The following is a 24,518-nucleotide window of genomic DNA, read 5'->3' as shown; positions in this document are numbered from 1 at the left end:
TTCTTTAATGATTGAGTCAGCTCTGTTGCAGTGGATTAAAGTCCTTTTTTTAAATTAATTTACTCCATTCTCTCACTGAGAAAAGACTATAGTTGGTTCATTGTGCTAAAAATCCTGAAACCCACCAATGACACCACCGCAGACCTGGACCTGCAAGCCTTAACGGGCACCAGAGCACCGACGATTTGCTTTATTTCATGTGGCCCTCAGTGCTTTGCAGCTGTGTAATATGAGACCAATTTCAGACCTCACTTCCAAGCCCTAAATGATTTAAGATAACTTTATTTAAGATAGCTGTATTTCGTATTATTTATCTTTTAATTTCCTCTATGGAACATGAAAAAATTCTTATTGGTATACATACTTATTTGGAAAATGGGCCAAATTATATTTATTTGAAAAGAACTACTTTTATATGCTGTGTTCTTACTGTTGTTCAGTTGCTAAGTTGCATCCAACTCTTTGTAACCCCATGGACCGCCCCATGCCAGGCTCCTCTGTCCTCCACTATCTCACAGAGTTTGCTCAGATTCATGTCCATTGAGTCAGTGATGCTATCGAACCATCTCATCCTCTGCTGCCCTCTTTTCCTGTTGCCTTTCAGTCTCTCCCACAGCATCAGGGTCTTTTCCAATGAGTCAGTTCTTCGCATCAGGTGGCCAAAATATTGGAGCTTCAGCTTCAGCATCAGTCCTTCCAATGAATATTCAGGGTTGATTTCCTTTAGGGTTGACTGGTTTGATCTCCTTGCAGTCCAAGGGACTCTCAAGAGACTTCTCCCAAACCACAGTTTCAAAAGTGTTGTTATATGCTTCCTTAATTGCTTAAAAATTAATGATAATTCTTCTATTCATTCATTCATCTTACTCAACAAGTCTCTGTAGAATGCCTCACATATGAACACCCTGGGCTAAGTACTGAAGACACAGAGACTGTGACCAGGAGGTATGGCCCAGGAAGTTATAATACCGTGTGGTAAGCGTCAGTCCAGGAAAGTACGGAGTGTGTCTGATGTGGTCCGTGAGGTCTGATCTCCAGCTACAGTGTGATCGCAGATCAGCAGAACACAACAGGGCTAGCCCTGCCTGCCCTTCACTGCTGCAACTCGAACTCTCACGAGGGCCTCCATGTTCCTGTTTTAGGACAATGAACAGTAAAAGAGAGGCTGGTGTAAAAGTGAAATATCTTGAGTACTGAACTGTGAGGCGCCCCTCTCACCTTCTCCGGTTCCGGGCAGTGAGGTCACTGAGAACCATGTGTGTTTCAGGTGTATGAGGTCGTCCCTTGTCACAGTGACTGCAGCCAGTACATATGGGTCACAGAGCCGTGGAGCATCTGCAAGGTGACCTTTGTGAACACGCGGGACAACTGCGGAGAGGGTGTGCAAACCCGAAAAGTGAGGTGAGGTCAAGCACGGGGGAGCAAAGGCACCGCCACCTCCCGAGTTCTCGTGTGCCAGCCTGAACTTGCCCTCCCCCCAGGTCTCCTGAGTGAAGTTCTCTTCAGTACTTTTAGGGAGTCTTGTGTTCATGGAAAGCTCTGAGAGGATCTGCTTCCAGCAGCAGTTTGTCACCCTCTGCCTTCTGATTTTTGGAAGCTTTGCTTCATGGTGCTCTTGCCCAGAAAAGGCTGCATAGTGAACGTGAGCTGGACTAAATGCAGATTTTCCAATCCCAATCAGTTCTTCCTTAAAGGTCAACTGTATTTCTAACCATAGTTCAGTGATAATCTTTTATAAACTCTTTTATCTTTTGATGCTAATGCATCAAACTGTCCACCTTTTGAATACTCCCATTGCCCTGGAAAGCCTTCACTAAAACCTTACCCTGGCTGGCTGGTGCCACTCATGTGTTATCTGTGGCCAGTGGCCAGTAGGGTAGCCACTCACCACGTGTGGCTATTTCACTTGAAATCTAAACCAATGAAAATTAAATAAAATGCATTTCCTCAACCACACTAGACCCATCCTAAGTGCTCCATAGTCGGAGGGGGCTACTGGCTATTCTTTGAGACAGCACGGTTATTTTTCCATTGTCATAGAAAGTATGAGAGCCTTGTCATACTGCTGAGCAGCCTTTTTATATCTATAATGCCCCACATACCCCTTAGTGTTTTGAAAGATCCATCTATATGTCTGTCCCCTTTATTAAATGCTATCTGTCCAAACTGAGACTCTGTCGTAGTCATAGAAATTCTCTAAAACCCAATACGATTGAAATATTGTAATAAATATGGTTTAGTTGCTGAGTTGTCTCTGACTCTTGTGACCCCATGGACTGTAGCCCACCAGGTTCCTCTGTCCACGAGATTTTCCAGGCAAGATAACAGAATTGGGTAGCCATTCCCTTCTCCAGGGAATCTTCCTAACCCAGGAATTGAACCCAGGTCTCCTGCATTGCAAGCAGATTCTTTACTGACTGAGCTACAAGGGAAGCCCATAATAAGTGTAATACAATTAAATTGACTCATTAAATTATACCTAAAGCATCTGCATATGATTCTTAAGGGTCTCAAACCTGGGAAATCAGTATATGAGGCTTTATTATCTCCACTTTAAGAAAAGATTCAAAAGTATTAAGTAATGTGCCTAAGCAGACGGTGAGTGAAGTGACAGAGTTGCATTGAAACTCAAATGTTTTGCCACTCTTTAACCAGTTTATCCTAACTCTACTGAGTGATACACGGTAAAGAAACATATAAAACATCCAAAGCTTTACAACTTCCAATTGTGAAGAATTCCATTCTTACTCATGACGTAGCTCTTCGTGAATTTAAGATGACTGTTTCTTTATCTGTTTCAGTAGGAAAGTAGAGCAAGTTAATGTTTATATCATAAAACCTTGGGACTGTGTAAAACATTGGCTCTGATAAAAATAATCTCTTTTGTTTTTAAACCTCACTCATCTTAAGTCTCAAGTTATTTTTCTGAGTATTAAGAAGTGGATGAGGTGGAGGGTGGAGGAAATGAGTTAATAGGGAAACAGGGAATAAAAAGATATTCTGTTTTCTACCACTCTTCTGCCAAATTTAAATTTTATCTTTAAAATATAAAAGTATTTTCTTTATATTAAAAATTTGATAAAGTTGGTTTTTTTGTTAATATAAAAATTACAATAGCTTCTTTCAGCTTTCCCTCCAGCTGTCTATTATTATATGTTGCTTCTTTTTGCTTTCCAAATGGCTATTGTCAATGTTTTCAAACACATTTTAAACAAAGTAACTTTTAAGGTCAACCTATTTTTTCAGTAAACATTTTTAATGCAAATAGAGAATTGATGAAAATTTCTTATCATGTAATAACGCTCCTTAAGGTTAAATGCCATGTTAGATGCAACCATTGGGTGACATTTCAGGACAAATACATCTATAAGGAAGTGTGAAAGTGAAAGGCGCTCAGTTGTGTCTGACTCTTTGTGACCCCACAGACTATACAGCCCATGGAACTCTCCAGGCCAAAATACTGGAGTAGGTAGCATTTCCCTTCTCCCCAGAATCTTCCCAATCCAGGGACTGAAGCCAGGTCTCCCACGTTGCAGGCAGATTGTTTACCAGCTGAGCCACCAGGGCAGCCCAGAAATGCTGGAGTGGGTAGCCTATCCCTTCTCCAGCGGATCTTTCAGACCCAGGTATCAAATTGGGGTCTCCTGCAATGCAGGCAGATTCTTTACCAGCTGAGCTGCTAAGGAAGCCCTTTTAGGGTGGTGTGACATATCAAAGACTGAATAATGGTAGTGATTTGCCCTGGTGAGACAGAATATTTTTTCACTGACATTTTTCTAAAATTTTCAGCACATGATGATAATAAAAACCAGTCAGATTTGGTTATTTCTGTTGCTTTTGAAATTTCTGCAGGCAATCTACCCCCTTACTGCCACAACTGTGGTGGGTGCCTGGCTCCACCCTTGGCCCCAGTTTGGTTCTATGCTCTGTTTTCTAAAACAGTTTGATATTCTCACAGCATAATCCCTTCTCTTATGGAATGGAAAAAGTCCAAGCATTTGAAGAAAGCAAATGAACTTAAAGTGCCTTCCTTTGGGCTCAAGACTTGATCCAAATAGGTTTTCTGTCTTCTGCAGTGCTAAACAGTGGTGGTGGGACTAAACCACTATCCCCATTCTACAGTGACAAAAATATCATTAATACAAAATCAAATAAATAAAACTTACAAATAATTTGAATGCCAACAAGGAGGGTTTTTTTTTTTTTTTTTGCAGTTGTGGCACATTTAAATGATGAAATTGCAAAATTCAAATGTAATCATTAAAATGTATGTTTTAGAAAAACAGTTAATAACATGAGATGTTTATCATATTAATGTTTTTCCTAAATGGTGCAAATAGTAGGTAAAGTTTATTCCTATTTAATGAAATGAAAATATATGTTTAAATACAGTAGTCTGCTAAGAGTGATTCTCTCTGATATAATGTATTGAATTTTTTATCATTTCTTCTGATTTTCCTAAAATGAATTTATTACTTGTATAATAAAAACTGAAGGAAAAGAAAAGCCTTTGAAAATAAAAAGTTTTATGTACATAAGTACTTAATAGAGTATTGAACATCTGTCCCTAACTCTGGATCAATAGGTAATTTTGCAAGTTAATCCTTGTACATCATGTCAGAGCCTAACATGAATGCAATCTTTTCTTAGCAGCAAATCCAACTTTGGAGATTGAACTGTCCTGTCTGTTCCGTGTCCTCTCAGAGCTGCTGTCAACAGAGCATTTTTAAAATACCAGTGAAGCTAGAAAATTTTTCCTAAGACACTAAAATTCTCCTCCCAAAATGTATAATTTAGTTTTTTCCTTCAACGGTGAAATTGCAAAAAAGCCTACATTTGCATGTTTTTGTGATTACTTTTTATTTTTTAATTTATCTTTAATTGAAGGATAATTGCTTTACAGTGTCGTGTTGGTTTCTGCCAAACATCAACATGAGTGATTACTTTTTATATTTATATTCGCATACAAAAAAATGCAGAGCTGGGTATCTGTGTGGATATTTTTCAGGTTACAAACCCAGTTAAGACGAAACCAACAGCATACTTTTCCAGTTTTTGCTGCATCCCACAGGAAACCCACATTTCTCTTAAAATCAGCAGCACGGTATGGAAAGGTGATTCTGCAGAGAACTGTCAAGATGCAATCTCCCTACTGATTGTAAATCCCTGAGAAAAGTTGAGATTCCAGGTATAATTGGTAATATAATGCAACCAACAGTTTAAAACATTGCAGTGGGTTTGAGGCTTGAGAGCCCAAGCCTTCCTCTTCATCTCCTGCAATGCAGTTCTCTTCCCATACTTAGTAATTCGGTTGACCTTCTCTGAGTCACAAATGAGGGATAAAGATTTTGTCTTCTATTAGAAAAGTGCTTGGAGAGATTAACTATGGTAAAAAGCGAAGTCCAGTATACTAGCCACTTTAATTAGACTCCCAAGAGATGAGTTAAAGAGCCCTTTATGACTGCTCACAACACAATGAAATGTAATGAAATGTTTGGATTTATTCTGTTAAAGGTAACAGTAAAAAAGGTCAAGATATTGGAAGATCCCAGCAACCCCATTTAGAGAAGTCGTGCTATTACTCTAATGATTGTCTCTCACTTCTGGCTTTCTTTTAAGGTTATCAGCAAACGGGAAGCTAAAATTACTTGTTAAATGACAAAATAACTTGATAAAGATCATCAGTTACTTTCAAAAGCAGTTAATGAAACTTCTGCCTAGGAGATTTCAATGTGCGTTGTCTTCCATCATATATGAATCTACCTTCTCTGTGGAATCCACTATTTTTCTTGAAAGAAAAAAAATGCATTATATTCCAAAATTGCAACCCATCTCTGAATATCTGTGGCCAATGCTTTAGTTTCTGCATGATAATTTAGGTGTAAATAAATGACTCTCTCCTTTCAGAGGAAGACACACAGAATTTGTATATACAGAGTATACACATAGTGGCTATAATTTAAAAGATGATAATGATACATGCAAGCAGAGATTTTTGATTTTTAAGTCACACTGAAGGGCTCCAACTATTTATGGGAGGCAGAGATCTTCTGTGTCTTTATGTTTGGAGAATTTTATTCATTAAATGCCAAACTCCCCATCCCCTGCCTCCATGGTGATACCTTAAGAGAAACCTTGAACCTTGTGGGTTGGCCATTGTTTGATTGTCCAAATTCCTTCACTGATAGACATGTTTTCTTCTAGATGCATGCAGAACACAGCGGATGGCCCCTCTGACCATGTAGAGGATTACCTCTGTGACCCAGAAGAGATGCCCCTGGGCTCTCGAGAGTGCAAACTGCCATGTCCTGAGGATTGTGTGGTATCCGAATGGGGTCCATGGACCCGATGCTCTTTGGTGAGACAATTAACCATTTGTTAATGTAGAATTTGCTTAATTCCTTACCACTAAAGCTTTTAAGCTTTTAACTACCATTAAGAAAATAAAACTTGGTTACTGAATTAGTTACCAGGGTGTGCTGTTGGCTACGAATGTGCCATTTAAAATCAGCAGTGTTTAGACTCATCCCGGCACAGCTTAGCTTCTTGCAAACTTTATACTCCATCACCATCCTCCTAATCCTAGCACAAAAATGTCTTTAGATTGATTTATGAATACACAGCATGTTAAAAACTGCAGTGGTGATAATGATTCCCTCCAGGTAAAGAGATAAAGAATGAGACTCTAGTAAAAGTGCTTTCATGGTGTCAAGTTATCATCTTTTGCTTTTTGCCCAGGCCATTTTATTTAAATTGTAGGAATAATCTTTCACACTGTGGGGATATGGCAGCAGGAGTATTGACACTAAAACTCAAAAGATTCTGGTAAGAAAGGGAGTAGAAAGAAGAAAGCTGGGCATCAATGAATCTCTTTCCAGGCACTGACTCTGAGCATCTTTGGACCTGGAAAGCCAGCTGAGAGTTTCAAATCGCACAGAGCTTCTAGATTTCAGCAGCCCATGGAGCACTTCCATGGGCCCTGGGGAGGAGAGTCACTTGAAACAGGACTGGCTGATGATGTAGGAAATTTGGCTTACCCCAGGCACATTTGTAAAGCTGCACACTCAATGGGGCATCAAAAGCATGGAAAAAATATTTAATGTGTAATTTATTTGCTGAAATATAATATGGGACAGATACATGTTTTCAAGGAGAAATTAATTTTCTGTTCCAGTGTTAACATTATTAAAGATGCTGATTAGCAGCCAACTGATAGAGCAGGAGCAAAACAGGGGTGGCATTTGACTTGGATACAGAATAAACTGCAATAAAGAATCAATCAGCTGTTTCACAAGGGTATGCAAATGATTTTGTATTCTAATTTCATAGCATCAGGTTTGAAGTTACTGTTTCTGTTCTTAATAACCAAATGTTTCCAAAACAAGACTGTACCAGTAGGAGAATGACAGCCAGGTTTTTTAAATTAGTGCTACCTTATATTTGTGTGCATGTATGTGTGCACATTAGGAAAATATTAATAGCTGTTTTTCCATGGACAGAGGAGCCTGGTGGGCTGCAATCCATGGCGTCACAGAGTCGAGCACAACTGATCAACTAATACACACACATACACACAATCTTAATTTTGGGGGTCCAAGAAAATAGATTATAAGTTCTGTGACCCACAGTAAAATTTGTGACCTACAGTAATTAGTATGAGCATATATTTTTGTGTATGGATGATGTGATGTATCTATTAATATTTGACACATACTCTTTTTTATCCCAGTTTTATTGAGAGATAATCAACAGACATGTTTAAGGCATACAGCATGATGGTTTGATTTACGTATATTGTGAAACGATTACCACAATAGTTTCAGCTAGCATCCATCTTCTCAAATACGTATGATAAAAAGAAGAAAAGAATAAAGGGGGAAAAATGTTCTGCTTGTGATGAGAACTGTTAAGATTAACTCTGTTAACACCTTTGCTATATAACATACGGCAGTGTTAGCTACAGTCATCATGCTGAACTTGATGCAGTCCAAGTAGTAGGGATGTATCCCTACTACTTACTGTCTTACAACTGGAAATTTGTACCTTTGACCACTTTCCTCCAGTTCTCCCTCTCCCCTACCCCTACGTCTGTTAACTGCAAGTCTGATCTTTTTCTATGAGTTTTGTTTTTTTGTTTTAAATGCCACATGTAAGTGAGAGCATACGGTATTTGTCTCTGACAGTTCACATAGCATAATGTCTTTGGGGTCCATCCCTGTTGTCACAAATTGTAGGCATCCTCGTTTTTTATGCCTGAATAATATTCCGTTGTATAATCACACTACAGCTTATTTATCCATCGATGGGCATTTTGGGTTTTTTCTGTATCTTGGTTATTGTAAATAATGCTGCAGTAAACATATGGGAACAGATATATTTTCAGGTTAGACACAGACTCTTAAGTATTGTCAACTGAAGAAAAAGACACAGCCTGAAAGTTGCCAGTTAAGTTTTATTTGGGGATCTTACTGAGGACAGTGGCCTGGGAGACGGCCCTTTAGATAGCTCTGAGGAACTGCGCCAAAGAGGTAGAGGAGGAGCCTGAATAAGCAGGAGTTTTCTGCTGGGAAAGAAAACACATGTAGTCAAATATCAAGAGTACTGTTAATCAGTGAAACAGAAATCTCTAGTTAATGATTTTAGTGCTTTCCTGTGTATAGGATTATGCAGGACTCTGGGCTCATTGAAATTATTCCTTAAACATGTATCTTAACCATCTCGGGTCAGTATCCAAAGCACAGAACGGTGCCTCTTTCTCTCGATCCTGTTTGCCTCAGGGCACGTCGCCTGCAGCAGCTGCAGTGGTGAGTGTTTGGTCCTTGTGGAACGGGACAGTGGCACCATTCTCTGTCTGCCGGGATGGCAGGCAGCATTCCCGGTCCACAGCCTCTTAGAGGCAGATGGCACATCAGAAACTCATCCAACTCCTGGACTTACAGATGAGATTAGCCAGTGGCCCAAAGGTTCTAACTCTTGCTCCAGTGCTTGCCTTAATCCATTTGCTCTTGTGTGGCCAAGTGCTCACATTTCTGAGGAGTTACGTTATTCTCTGTCAGCCTTGCAATCAAAGCAGTTTCCGGCAAAGGTCAGCTGATCCCATCAGACAACCAGCTGAGGAGGGAAGAGCCTGCCCTGACGCTGTGGAGAAGGAACCCTGCAACCTGAACAAAAACTGCTTCCACTATGATTATAATGTAACAGGTACGTGAGTAGCCTTCACCTCATAAAGGCCAAATTCCACGTCTGTCAGCTTAGCAGCATTCCCAGAAGGATGGTTCACCTCCATCCACATGTCTTTTGGACATGCTACTTGGTGGTTTAGTCACTGAGTCATGTCTGACTCTTGTGACCCCATGGACTGTAGCCCACCAGGTTCCTCTGTCCATGGGATTCTCCAGGCAAGAATACTGGAGTGGGCTGCCATTTCCTTCTCCAGGGGATCTTCCCGACCCAGGGATCGAACCCACGTCTCCTGCATTACAGGCAGATTCTTTACCACCTGAGTCCCCAGGAAAGCCATACACACTGCTTACTCTCCCAGCGGTAATTCTGTATTAAATGAAATAAATATTTATCTGTCTTATTTTTAATAAACATCAAGATAGAGAATGAAAAATTCACAAACATTAGCTCTTAAGGCAGATTGTGAATAGTCTAAGGGTACCTATGTAAGACATCCTCCCACTTTCAGAAGGTGGAAATAAACATCTTTCCCATGGATAAAAGTTTATTGAAAGATGTCTTTCTTCTTCAGAATATGTTTAATCATTATGAGTACTGGGACAACAATTCTTTGTGTGGGGGCAGTTCATATGCATGATTAGTCTGATGTAAAAAGCATTAGCAAGCTTAACCTTCCAAATTGTGTATGAAGAGAATTTTTTAGTGTTATCAAAGATCTAGGCAAAAAAAAAAAAAAAGACTGTATTTTTTAGAAGAAAAAAAGGCTTATCATAAATTATATTTTTCCCCAAACCCTCGTCTCATGTGTCATCAAGGCATATACTCTAGGAAAGAAGAGTTTTTTTGGCTTATATGACTTGGGGCAACACTGAAACTTATTTTGGAATTTTCCCCCATGTAATTTTCATGCTGAAATAAACCCCAGAAACTGTACTATGACACATAGCAGTCAGCTTGATTTTTTGTTCCTTTTGGTTTTTCTCTTCAATTTGCTTTTGTGACACAATGAAATCACAGTTCTCTGGGACAGGCTACATTACCCTGGGAAGAAAGATAAAAGAACTACCTTGTAAAAGATATTTAATAAGAGAAATAAATATGGCCAAGCTGGTTTTGAAATAAATAATACATTTTACAACATCCTAAGTATGGACAGCAAGTGAAATAGTTTTATTTGGATGTAACTGCACAAAATGCCAGCCATTTAAAATTATATTATTTTGCTAAAACAAAAATGTTGAGATTTACATTTTTACTTTAATTAGGATAAACAGTTTCTAAGTGACATTTCACCTTCAGGCCACAGCCATTTTTACAGCATCACCAAACGACTAGCCATCAAGATGGTCAAAGAGACAGCTGCCTCAGGAATAATCCCTGTAGCTGTGTGCAGCCCCAGCAATTCCATTTGACTCCTGATACGTTCAAAGCTGGGACCCATATGCTCTGCATGTGTGATGATTGATGGTGGGGCTTAGGAAGCAGTTGTGAATTAAATACGGGATTCAGGTCATCCGAGTTTCATTTGAAATCTGTTCCGTACATAGCCTTCTGTTCTGATGCACTCCTTCCCTTTCAGACTGGAGCACGTGCCAGCTGAGCGAGAAGGCAGTATGTGGGAATGGCATTAAAACAAGGATGTTGGATTGTGTTCGAAGTGACGGCAAGTCAGTTAACCTGAAATACTGTGAAGAGGTGAGGGGAGGCTGTGTTATATCTTTGTGAGTAAATTCTTCCCGAATAGTCTCAATTCATGCTGAGCCAAGTGACCGGTGCGTTATGCAGCTCTTTGCCAGCAGATGTTTTCTGCTAAACACGCTCTTGAAAAGAGACTCTTTCCAGCACTACTGATTTCTACACATAATTTCCTGTATTTTGTTCTGCTGGGAGCCCAAAGGTATGCTAATTAGCCCATTCTGAAAGAAATGCTTGGGTAACAATAAGTAATCAAGGTGAATAAAGGCAATAAATCTTAATCAGACTGCTCATCATCTTTTGTAATTTCATATGAATTTTGTGTTGCCTGGGACACCTGCCAAGAGCCGTCATTTATTCTCTCTGTTGCAAAACATTGATCGCATGTGGTTTCGTAACAGATTTTGATATTAGGATCTAATATCCAGCTGTGAGAGTCTGAGTCAGGTCTGGGTAAGAGAGAGCTTGAAATCCAAACAAAGGAATGGAGTCTACCATTAGTATCTTTTGGGTACAGAGATCTGTAACTGTTAATTCTCCAGTTTACAAAAGTAGTGTTATCGTTTCTAATATGACCTTGTGAAATGTGAGAAAACGTAGTCGTAGTTTTCACGAAGCTGTTCTTCAGGTTACAATTATTTTGTCTGATTTCCAGACGAAAAGGGTACTCATCTTCCTGACAGGTTTTGACTCCTCCTGAACTAAGGCCCAGTGGGTTCAACATGAACCCAGACAAGCTCGAGCCTTTGTAGACCTGGAACACCAGGGAGGGACTTGTAACCTCAGTAGGGCTCAGTGGACATGTGACCACAATCTCTGTCTGCCTGTCCTAGAGCTTATTATAAGCCTGTGGTAAATTATTCCAAATCTTAAGGGAAAACTTAAGATAGAAATATTTTAATCCGTTTGATATCTTTGATATTGTCATATAGACCTAATTTAACTTTCTATATATCTGTCCATAGGAACGGAGTTCCCAAATGCACTGAAAACAAATTTAGTTAATAAATTCCTCTTACAACATAATTCAGTCAATTATGGCCTTAGCTTTAATCAGAAATTTCATACCTGAATCAATTTGGCTTTGAAACTAATAACATCAAAGTAATGTGACCACTATAAAAATACAAAAATAACATTATTAGTGAATATTATAAAGTTATACACACAGGCTGGAGAGCATCCTGTGATCTGCCTCTCACATGAGTCTTTTTTTTTTGTTTTTGTAAATGCACATGCAAATGCCCTCCTAGGCCAGAATAAAATAACAATGAAGAGCTCTGAGAGCTTTCAGAAAGCTTAACCCAAATCATATAAGTTGTTGTGTCACTAAGTCATGTCCGACTCTCTTACATAATCACATAAGACCAGTGTTTAAGTATCTCATATGACTCCAGAAAAAAGATATAAATAAAGCCTTTTATTTCTTAAATGAAATGTGAGTAAAAGTCTGAGAAATAGTTTTTGTTATCCAGAAGTCTGGATAAATTTACTTTTATGTACAAATATTATGTTTGACTACTATTATGACAATTAGGGATTCAAATCGTAACATTTTAGCATATACTGTATTCAGGGAGAACAGTGCTCCTCTCACAGGAATTGGATTAAAGAATTCATATCTCATTTTATCCCCTATGGAAGCAGCGACTTCCTATGGAAGCAGCAAGAATTGGATTAAACAATTCATATCCCATTTTACCCACCCTCTGGAAGCAGGACTGAGCGACTGAACTGAACTGATGGAAGCAGTAGAATTCAATAATAGCCCTGAGAAAAGCTGGCTGTCTTTTCTAACACTGGATTGGTTGCCTACCTACTAATACATGTGCAAACCCTTCATTCCGTGCAGCGGCAGTAGCTAACTCTTGCTGTTCCTCTAACAGCCAAAAAGAAAGATGGCACTGCTGTCCAACAAAGAGGAAAATTAGGGTTAAACCCATCCAGCATTTATATAGCACTTCTGTCTTTGATGTTTCTCAGACATTAATTTACCTGATACCTAATAATTTGGTTTCTCCTTTCCTATTCTTTGATCCCTGAACATATGTTTAGGTAAATGATAGATTAGATAGATGATAGAGGAGAAAAGAAGAAACAATAAATTTAAGAAACACTACATTGTAAAGCAACTGTACTCCAATAAAAATGAAGTAATAAAAAAATTTAAGAGAGTAAGTAGTACAGGGTTAAAATATCTTACTGCTAGATACTCAAAATGTCTGTAAACAGACATCCTTTTTAATCCCCTAGTGAAATAAATACGCCAATAGTAATTGAATTCTGTGATTCAAACCCTTTCTCTATGAAACCAACATGTACCTTAAAAGCAAAACATAATTTTTATCATATCACTGTAAGATTTCCATCTCTAATCTCCAGTCCCTTCAAGTGATTTTCTGAGACTTAAGTGATATGGTAAAAGTTTTCATACCAAATGCTCAGCTTTGTCAAGTATTACTGGTGGAGAATATAATGGGAGTGCCTGCTGAGGGTTCTGGTGCATAGATCACCAATCTGATCCTCTCCCAGTGCATAACTTGGAGCCAGGAGCACTACTTGAATCACAACATAACATTTCAGAAAACTTTTCTTTTGCCATTTTCTGCTATATAGATTAGACACTATAAGCTTATCTTTCATGCAGAAATAAAAAAGGTCTTAAAAATCCCCAAGGATTACCAATTTTAAAAATTGCACTTTCCTAACCTGCTCTTAATTTTTTCCATCTCAGTGCTACTTTGCACCTTAGACTTTTAACATGTGTGCATACACAGTGGATAAAATCTCTTCCTGTACTATAAAGGTAGAATACTTAAGCAGTGCAACTGAATGCAATAAAATACACATTATTATGAGATGAGGCTAATGCCAAAATAACAATTACACCACCGTTGGCTGCTGAGTTTTAAAAGATAAAATCTCTGTAAAAAATTAATAAATATATATAAAATATTTGTAATAAAAATTCTAAAGGCCCACTCCTCCTTTTGAGAGAGGTAGCTTATTCAAAACTGTTTTGTATTATGTTAGTACATTATATTTGGGGGTTTGAGTGGCAAGTGGTCTTTAACTTTTCTCCTTTGCTTTTCAGTTTGACATCCACATATAAAAATAATATCCCCCAAATGCAATTATATGTCTGTATATTGATGATAGTCTTGGTGTTTAGTAGAAAATATTTGTGCTTAGACCTATTTATTCCTCCTTTAGGGAAATTCAACCAATATGGAGATTAAATCTTCCTTTTTTCATTTTTTATTTAAAAAGGTCAATAATATATAAGTATATTACATAAATTTGTTTCTCCATTCATCCTATTCCTTTTGCCCCACCTCTCCTGGAGTGAACCACTTTATATTTTTAATAGTTGGGGTCTTTGTCCTGCAGACATGTTTTTACTTTATTATGCATCTTGCTTATTCTCGGCATCAGTACTAACAGATCTGCCTCTGTCCTTTCAGCTTGGCTTGGAGAAGACCTGGCAGATGAACATGTCCTGCATGGTGGAATGTCCTGTGAACTGTCAGCTTTCTGACTGGTCTCCGTGGTCAGAATGTTCTCAAACGTGTGGCCTCACAGGTTTGTTTGTGCCTTATTTGGCATTTGATTAATGGTCAAGGAGTACAAAATAAAACGTCCCTCTTACTTTAAGTCACATCAGACAATCTTCAGAAAGGTTGAAGCGGGGTATATTTCCTTCCAAAACATCTAAACCTTTCTTGTTCCTCAAACCTCAGGAGAAATGTCTTCGATCCCTTCTCCAAGAAAGATACATGCTTGATAATATGGCATATTACTAACAGTGCATCACGTTGTATCTTTTAAGGAAAAATGATCCGAAGACGAACAGTGACCCAGCCCTTTCAGGGTGATGGAAGACCATGCCCTGCCTTGATGGAACAGTCCAAGCCTTGCCCAGTGAAGCCCTGTTATCAGTGGCGGTATGGCCCATGGTCTGCATGCCAAGTGCAGGTAATCAGTCTCAAGAAGTGGTATGGAAATGTGTATTCTTTATTTGCAGAGACTTGGTTTCAGAAATCTCTCTCAGAGCTTACAGACGGCATGTTTCTTGTTAAAGATTTTAGTACCTTGCCGTTTCATAGCTATTTAATTAGTTTTGATAACAAGCACTTCCTGTCCCGTATTTTAAAACCATTTGGAGACTGATCCATTTTAATGAAAATTTATTTGCCTGTCTTTGGCTAGAAAACAAATAAATTGTTCATTGTATGCTTTATAGCTGGTGCCCTACAGGACTTCTTCCCCAGGGTTTCAGATGCTCCTTAAACTGCTCATAAATCATAATCAGTGGTGCAGATGACTGTTGAGCGATAAGCTAACTAATGAATTATTTTCTTTCCTGATTAGTCATTTCTTCCTCCACTTCAGGATGCGCAGTGTGGCGAAGGGACCAGAACAAGGAATATTTCTTGTGTAGTGAGTGATGGGTCAGCTGACGATTTCAGCAAAGTGGTGGATGAAGAATTCTGCACTGACATTGAACCCGCTATAGATGGTAATAAAAAAGTGGTTCTCGAAGAAACCTGCACCCAGCCTTGCCCAGGTAACAACAGCAAAACAGAATTCATACTTTTGGCCATTCCTTACCAGTACCACGGTGAAGGGGTTGCATGTGTAAGCCCAAGGTAAGAGATGTCAACAGTCTTCTCATTCAGTAATACCTGTGCAAACAGCTAGAGACTGTAGTGTGGATGAAGTGGGCACTGCCTCCTTATTGCCAGCTGGGGGTGAAGTTCAGTTCCACATGAGCCTCTATTGACACTCACCTCCTTGGAGTTTTAACATCTGCAAAGAATGGCAGAACATATATGTATTCAGGATTTCCAGAAAGAGAGAACGGAGAATGAGAGGCAGGCAGTGTTTATACACATAATGCATAGAGAAGGATTTAAGTCATAATGAAAGCTTCTTGTGGGTCCTGGGTACAGTGCACAACAAATTCACACCTAGATACGCTGTAGTGAAAACATAAAATGTGGGAAAATAGAGAATTTATGAAGCATTCAGAAAGAAAAAAGCAGATTACCCAGAACTGGAAGACAATCAGAATTATAACAGATATCGTCTTAGATAGATGGAAGCCAAAAGATAATGAAATATATTCAGAGCATGATACAAAATAATCAACGACCTAAAATTCTACTGCCAGCTAAATTATCATTCAAGAGTAAGAAAAAATAATGCTATATGAGAAAACTTTCCAAGAAATCAGTGGCTCAATGTTGGACACAGGAGCAAAGCAAGTAAAATGGAAGAAAAATGCTATGTATCAAGTGGTGTAGAAATAACTAGCAGCAAGTGATATGTTAATGATGAGGAATTTGGGCTTCATGCAGAACACCCAAAGGCAGATAGAGTCAAAATAATCGCATTGTCAAGCATGACCCTGGGCCTTAAGATCAAAGGGCAGCAATATATTTGTGGGCTAGGAAAGAACAGGAGAAGGCAATGGCAACCCACTCCAGTACTCTTGCCTGGAAAATCCCATGGGTGGAGGAGCCTGGTAGGCTGCCGTCTATGGGGTCACACGGAGTCGGACACGACTGAAGTGACTTAGCAGCAGCAGCAGCAGCAGCATTCCATTGTATGTATGTACGTGTTTTTGTGCATTCCTCTCTTCCTGGACATTTAGCTTCCATGTCTTGGCTGTTGTAAATAGTGATGCAGTGAACTCTGGGGTGGGTGTGTCTTTTCCAGTCATACTTTTCTCTGGATACAGGCCCAAGAGTGGGATTTCGAGACCATATAGTATCTGTGTCTTTAGGGTCTTAAGGAACCTCCATGCTGTTCTCCACACGGTTGTTAGCAATTTAGGTTTTCAGCAGCAGTGTGGGAAGGTTCCCTTTTTTCCAGGCCCTTCCTAGCATTTGCTCTTTGTAGACTTTTTGATGATGGTCATTTTGACAGGTGAGAGGTGATACCTCAGTGTAGATGTGTAGCTTTGATTCGCGCTTTTTTTTTTTTTGATATTTATTTGTTTGTTTCTGGGTTTCTTTTTTTGTCTGTGCTAGTTCTTTATTGCTGTGTGCAGGCTTTCTCTCGTTGCGATGTGCGGGCTTCTCACTGTGGTGGCTTCTCTTGTTGGGGAGCATGGGTTCAAGGCGCACAGGCTTCAGTAGTTGAACATCTCATGAGCTCCAGTTGTGGTGCACAGGCTTAGTTGTTCCCTGGCATGTGGGATCTTCCCAGACCAGGAATCGAACTTGTACAAGGCACACTCTTAACCTCTGAACCACCAGGAAAGTCCTTAATTTGCTTTTCTCTAACAATAGGCTACAGGGAAGACCTTTGTAGGTGCTTTTTTTCTTTTAAAGAGTATGAGTAAAATTTCCCTGTTGAAACTGACTTTTTGAAAGCCTGCCCTGTTTTGAATTGTTATTCGATTATGTACCCCAGGCCATTGTCTTAAAGCAGGAGTCACTTACAGCTGTACAGTCATATTGAGTTTTTAGTGCACCAGCGCCGAAGAATTGATGCTTTTGAACTGTGGTGTTGGAGACGACTCTTGAGAGTCCCTTGGACTGCAAGGAGATCCAACCAGTCCATTCTGAAGGAGATCAGCCCTGGGATTTCTTTGGAAAGAATGATGCTAAAGCTGAAACTCCAGTACTTTGGCCACCTCATGCAAAGAGTTGACTCATTGGAAAAGACTCTGATGCTGGGAGGGATTGGGGGCGGGAGGAGAAGGGGACGACAGAGGATGAGATGGCTGGATGGCATCACTGACTCGATAGACGTGAGTCTGAGTGAACTCCGGGAGTTGGTGATGGAAAGGGAGGCCTGGCGTGCTGCAATTCATGGGGTCGCAAAGAGTCAGACATGACTGAGCGACTGAACTGAACTGAACGGATCTGAGCACATAGATTTCAATTTGCTGTTACTAGAAATGGCCACAAGGTGGCAGCATTTACTCTTTCCAAACTGGTTATTGGGGCACCAGAGCCTTAGAGAAAGTCCTGTTGCTGGGTTGTAAATGACAGTGGAATGTAACAGAAAAAAAGACTCAAGGGTTGTGTCTTATTTCCTGCCTCTGTTCTTCACCCCTACCTGGACAAATCCCAAACCCTTCAAATCTGCCCTGCCAATGGTGCTGTCATCTTTAAGTTGGGCACCTCAAAGGAAGGAAACTGGAGGTAGGAAACCCACCAACAAGAGCTATGGAGACCTGATAACTTTTCAAAGCTCCTCCAGCCCCAAGGGCCCACCATCCTTTGGGTACAGTCAGTATACCTGTGGAAGACTGGCCCCTAGCATGGGCACTGGGCTTTCATTCAAGGGGACAGACATTACAGGCCCAACAGGGGCTCATTCGCCGGCGCATTGCTGTCACCTCCCTCAGCACCATGGACAGTCCAGCTGGGGGACCCAGGTTGCTCAGGCTCCAGGGTGTAACAGAGCCAGGGTCACCAAGCCCCACGGGGCATATAGGAGAGAACTCATTTTACTTGTAAAATTAGTACTTATTTTCTGTTGGAGTGTAGTTGTATCCCAGGGTTGAGTTTGCTGTAGATGGACAGCAACTAGATGCAGATACACATAGATGAGTATCTAGTCTTTTGAGGATGCTTTGCCCTCCTGGGGTATGAGTGGAGAGTAGGGTTTTCTGTGGTGTACCGTACATAGCTCCTTGTTGATGCTCTTTTTTGAGATATTTAAGTGTGTATAAGAAGATCCCCTGGAGAAAGAAATGGCAATCCACTCCAGTATTTTTGCCTGGACAATCCCATGGACAGAGGAGCCTTGCCGGTCTATGGGGCTGCAAGAGTCGGACACAACTTAGCAACTAAACCACCACCACCACGTTAATAGAAGATGAGATGGCTGGAAGGCATCACCAGTGCAGTGGACATGAACTTGGACAAATTTCAGGAGGTGGTGAGGGACAGGGAGGCCAGGCATGCTACAGTCCATGGGGTCACAAAGAGTCAGACACGACTGGGTGGCTGAACAACAATGTTATCTCCAAAGCTTCCCTGGTGGCTCAGTGGTAAAGAATCTGCCAATGCAGGACCCACACGTTCAATCCCTGGGTCAGGAAGATCCCCTGGAGAAGGAAATGACAACCCACTCCAGTATTCTTGCCTGGGAAACCCCATGGACAGAGGAGCCCAATGGGCTACCTGAGGTCTCTAGACGGAGACACCACTTAGTGATTAAATCACCATCACCACAGGTTAATCTCAGCATCCTGACTTAAGCCTACCCCTGCTCTTCCCCCAACAAAATCCTAGGTGCATTTTCTAAGACTCTGTCTTCTGTAGATGAATTCCTTTGTCTCCATTTTTAGATTCCATCTAAAGGTGATCTGTATGACATTTGTCTTCCTCTGTCAGATGTACTTCACCTAGAATGATCGTCAGTAAGTCCTTCAGCGTTCCTGCAAATGGTATTAGGTTATTCACTGAGATGGCTGAGTAACATTCCCTTGTACATAAATGCATCTTCTTCTGTTCATCTCTGGAAGGACACAGGATTGCCTTCATGTCTTGGTTATTGTAAATAGTGCTGCAGTGAACATTGGGGTGCTTTGTTTTTTCCAGTTACCTGGAACATTTTTCCAGTTATACTGAAACCCCAACAAACAGTGGGGTTTGTTTTTTCCAGTTCTACTTTTCTCCAGATATACACCCAAGAGTAGATTTCCGGACCATAATGTATCTGTGTCTTTAGGGTTTCAAGGGAACTCCATGCTGTTCTCTACACTGGCTGTTAGCAATTTTTATTTTCAGCAGCAGTGCAGAAGGGTTCTCTTTTCTGCAGCCCCTTTCCAGCACTTACTGTTCGTAGACTTTTTGATGATAGCTGTTCTGACGGATAAAAGGTGAAACTTCTGTGGAGATATGATTTGCTTTGTGAGAGTGGCCACTGGTAAGGATCTTTGTCAGTGCTTTCTTTAAGAGTGTGAGTAAAATTTACCTGTGGAAATGGGCTTCTTGAATGCCTGCTCTGTTTCAATTTGTTACGTGATTATGTCTTGAAGGCAGAAGACACAGCCCCAAAGGCCTTGTGAATATAGGCGTGAACTTCCTGATGTTCAAGCTGGTTTTAGAAAAGGCAGAGGAACCAGAGATCAAATTGCCAACATCCACTGGATCATGGAAAAAGCAAGAGAGTTCCAGAAAAACATCTATTTCTGCTTTATTGACTACGCCAAAGCCTTTGACTGTGTGGATCACAATAAACTGTGGAAAATTCTGAAAGAGATGGGAATACCAGACCACCTGACCTGCCTCTTGAGAAATTTTTATACAGGTCAGGAAGCAACAGTTAGAACTGGACATGGAACAACAGACTGGTTCCAAATAGGAAAAGGAGTACGTCAAGGCTGTATACTATCACCCTGCTTATTTAATTTATATGCAGAGTACATCATGAGAAACACTGGACTGGAAGAAACACAAGCTGGAATCAAGATTGCTGGGAGATATATCAATAACCTGAGATATGCAAATGACACTAACCTTATGGCAGAAAGTGAAGAGGAACTAAGAAGCCTCCTGATGAAAGTGAAAGTGGAGAGTGAAAAAGTTGGCTTAAAGCTCAACATTCAGAAAACGAAGATCATGGCATCTGGTCCCATCACTTCATGGGAAATAGATGGGGAAACAGTGGAAACAGTGTCAGACTTTATTTTTCTGGGCTCCAAAATCACTGCAGATGGTGACTGCAGCCATGAAATTAAAAGACGCTTACTTCTTGGAAGGAAAGTTATGACCAACCTAGATAGCATATTCAAAAGCAGAGACATTACTTTGTCAACAAAGGTCCGTCTAGTCAAGGCTAACGTTTTTCCTGTGGTCATGTATGGATGTGAGAGTTGGACTGTGAAGAAGGCTGAGCACCGAAGAATTGATGCCTTTGAACTGTGATGCTGGAGAAGACTCTTGAGAGTCCCTTGGACTGCAAGGAGATCCAACCAGTCCATTCTGAAGGAGGTCAGCCCTGGGATTTCTTTGGAGGGAATGATGCTGAAGCTGAAACTCGAGTACTTTGAGCACCTCATGCGAAGAGTTGACTCATTGGAAAAGACTCTGATGCTGGGAGGGATTGGGGGCAGGAGGAGAAGGGGACGACAGAGGATGAGATGGCTGGATGGTATCACTGACTCAACTGACATGAGTCTGAGTGAACTCTGGGAGTTGGTGATGGACAGGGAGGCCTGGCGTGCTGCTATTCATGGGGTCACAAAGAGTCAGACATGACTGAGAGACTGAACTGAACTGAACTGCAGAGTACATCATGAGAAATGCTGGGCTGGAAGAAGCACAAGCTGGAATCAAGATTTCCTGAAGAAATATCAATAACCTCAGCTATGCAGATGACACCACCCTTATGGCAGATAGTGAAGAGGAACCAAAGAACCTCTTGATGAAGGTGAAAGTGGAGAGTGAAAAAGTTGGCTTAAAGCTCAACATTCAGAAAACGAAGATCATGGCATCTGGTCCCATCATTTCCTGGCAAATAGATGGGGAAACAGGGGAAACAGTGGCTGACTTTATTTTTCTGGACTCCAAAATCACTGCAGATGGTGCAACCATGAAATTAAAAGACGCTTACTCCTTGGATGGAACGTTATGACCAACCTAGATAGCATATTAAAAAGCAGAGACATTACTTTGTCAACAAAGATCCGTCTAGTCAAGGCTATGGTTTTTCCAGTGGTCATTTATGTATGTGAGAGTTGGACTATGAAGAAAGCTGAGCGCTGAAGAATTGATGCTTTTGAACTGTGGTGTTGGAGAAGAGTCTTGAGAGTTCCTTGGACTGCAAGGAGATCCAACCAGTCCATCCTAAAGGAGATCAGTCCTGGATGTTCATTGGAAGGACTGATGCTGAAACTGAAACTCCAATATTTTGGTCACCTGATGCGAAGAGCTGACTCATTGGAAAAGACTCTGATGCTGGGAGGGATTGAGGGCAGGAGAAGAAGGGGACAACAGAGGATTAGATGGCTGGATGGCATCACCGACTCAGTGGACATGGGTTTCGGTAGACTCTGGGAGTTGGTGATGGACAGAGAGGCCTGGCGTGCTGTAGTTCATGGGGTCACAAAGAGTCGGACATGACTGAGTGAACTGAACTGAACTGACCACTGTTTTCAAAGTTGTTGTTCCTAGAAATGGCCATGAGGCAGCAGCACGTCTTCTTTCCCCATCTCTGGTTACTGGGGCACCAGAGTCAGAGAAAATTGTGTCCTGGGTTGTAAATGAGAGTGGAATGTGCCAGAACAATGACCCAAGGGCTTGTGTCTCATTACTTCTTGCCCATCACTCTTCACCCGCATCTCTGGACAAATCCCAAATTCTTCAGTTCTGCCCTTCCGAAGGTGCTGTCGTCATCTTCAAGTCAGGTAGCTCTAAAGATGGAATCTGGAGGTAAGAACGCCACCACTGGGAGCCCTAGAGACCAGATGACTTTTCAGAGCTCTTCCAGCCCAAAAGGCCCAACCTCCTTTGGGGGCCCTCAGCTTGGTGTGACTGTGGCGGGCCAGCCCGGGTGAAAGATTGTGCTTTCACACAGAGGGGACAAACACTCCAGGTCCTATGGGGGCCCACTTGTTGGCATATCCGAGGACCGTCCAGACTTTCACCCACAGCTGCCCAGACTCCAGGGGTGTGGCAGCAGCCCGGCTCACAGAGGCCTGAGGGGAATATAGGAGGCAATTCATTTTATTTGTCAAATTAAAATTTTTATTTGAAATATAGTTGATTTCCAACGTTGAGTATGTTGTAGGTGTGCAGCAACTTGATAAGATAGATGAATCTCTCGTCTTTGGGGGACGTTTTTCCCCATAAGGTATTCGAGTGTTGAGTAGGGTTCCCTGTGCTGTAATGTAGGCCCTTATTGATGCTCTTAGAGATATTTGAGTGTGCATATGTGTTAATCCCAAAGTCCTGCTTAAACCCTCCCCACCCCACCCCCGATCTTTCCCCTTCAGTCACCCTGAGTGGTATTTCCAAGACTGTGTCTTTGTCTTTTGTGAAGGTGTTCTTTTGCACCAATTTACACATTCCATCTATAACTGATACCCTAGGACCTTTGTCTTCCTGTGTCTGATGTACTTCATCTAGAATGATCATTGGTGTTCCTTCAAATGGCATTAGTTCATTCATTGGGAGAGCTAACATCCTCTTGTATGTATGTATATATATATACACACACACACCCCCCCATTCATCTCTGGAAGTATATTATGGTTGCCTGCATGTCCTGGCTATTGTAAATAGTGCTTCAAAGAATGTTGGGGTATATGTGTCTTTTGCAGTCATACTTTGCTCCAAATGTACACCCAAGAGTGGGATTTCCAGACCATATTGTACTTGTGTCTGGGTTTTAAGGAATCTCCATGCTGTTCTCCAGGGAGGCTGTTAGCGCTTTGTTTTCAGCAGCATTGGAGGAGGGTCACCTTTTCTCCAGAGCCTCTCTAGAACTTACTCTTTGTAGCCTTTTTGGTGATGGCCATTCTGATGGGTCAAAGTCGGTGGTGATGCCTCTGTGTAGATTCGGTTGTACGTCTCTTAGTGGGCACTGATAAGGATCCTTGTAGGTGTTTTTTGTTTTGTTTTGTTTCTTTTAAAGAGTGTGATTAACATTTACCTATTGAAATCTGCTTTTTTAAAGCCAATTCTTTTTTTTTTTTTATGATTGTATAACTTTTTTTTTTTAAACTTTACATAATTGTATTAGCTTTGCCAAATATCAAAATGAATCTGCCACAGGTATACAAAGCCAATTCTAAGTGTTAGTTGGTTAGGTACCCCAGGCCATGACTGCAGGGTAGAAGGTGTTTATAGCCCTGCAGGCCTTTGGAGTTCAATGTGCCCCGAGCACTGGTCTTAAAGCTGCTGTTACTGGAAACAGCCCAAGTGTGGCAGCGCTTCTGGTTATTGCTGCCCCAGACTCAGAGAGAAGGCCTGTTTTGAGTTGTGAATGAGTGTGGAATGTGCCAGAATACCCACAGGCTCATGTCTCATTGCTTCTTGCCCATCATTTTTCACCCCCACTATCTGACAGAACCCCAAACCTTCCATTCTTCCCTGCAGAATGCGCTGTCATTAAGTTGGATGCCGCTAAGGAAGGAATCTGGAGGTAGGAACCCCACCACCAGGAGCCCTGGAGACCAGATATCTTTTCAAAGTTCCTCCAGCCCAAAGGGTCCACCATCCTCCGGGAACCTTAGGCGTGGTGTGGCTGTGGAGAGCCAGTCTGGGTCCCGAGACTGTGCTTTCATCCAGTGGGGACAAGCAGTGCAATGATTAGTTGCTCAGTCATGGAGAACTCTGCGACCCCACGGTCTGTAGCCCACCAGGCTCCTCTGTCCATGGGGATTCTCCAGGCAAGGATACTAGAATGAGTTGTCTTGCCCTCCTCCAGGGGATCTTCCTGACCCAGGGGTTGAACCCAGGTCTTCCTCATTGCAGGTAGATGCTTTACCATCTGAGCCACCAGGGAAGCCCAGGAATACTGGAATGGTAGCCTATCCCTTCTCCAGGACATTGTCTCAACCCAGGAATCCAACAGGGGTCTCCTGCACTGCAGGTGGATTCTTTACCAGCTGAGCCACCAGGGGAGCCCCCCCCAACAGGGGCTCAGTTGCTGGCATATCCTTCTCAGAC

General features: G+C 41.3%; 1 protein-coding gene across 1 annotated transcript in view; it reads left to right on the top strand.

The window, feature by feature from the left end:
* THSD7A (thrombospondin type 1 domain containing 7A) overlaps positions 1–24,518 on the top strand; it is a 485,777-nt gene that overhangs the window by 439,967 nt on the left and 21,292 nt on the right. Inside the window, exons 16-22 of the mRNA XM_061413578.1 lie at positions 1,268–1,401; positions 6,205–6,358; positions 9,057–9,201; positions 10,763–10,878; positions 14,343–14,460; positions 14,708–14,853; positions 15,271–15,445. Coding sequence (XP_061269562.1) covers positions 1,268–1,401; positions 6,205–6,358; positions 9,057–9,201; positions 10,763–10,878; positions 14,343–14,460; positions 14,708–14,853; positions 15,271–15,445 — 988 coding nt within the window. The remainder of the gene's footprint in view (positions 1–1,267; positions 1,402–6,204; positions 6,359–9,056; positions 9,202–10,762; positions 10,879–14,342; positions 14,461–14,707; positions 14,854–15,270; positions 15,446–24,518) is intronic.

The sequence above is a fragment of the Bos javanicus genome, chromosome 4 (genome assembly GCF_032452875.1).
Source record: "Bos javanicus breed banteng chromosome 4, ARS-OSU_banteng_1.0, whole genome shotgun sequence".
In the NCBI taxonomy this organism is placed as follows: Eukaryota; Metazoa; Chordata; class Mammalia; order Artiodactyla; family Bovidae; genus Bos; species Bos javanicus.
The sequence above is the reverse complement of the archived record's forward strand: the minus strand, read 5'-3'. Positions and strand labels throughout refer to the sequence as shown.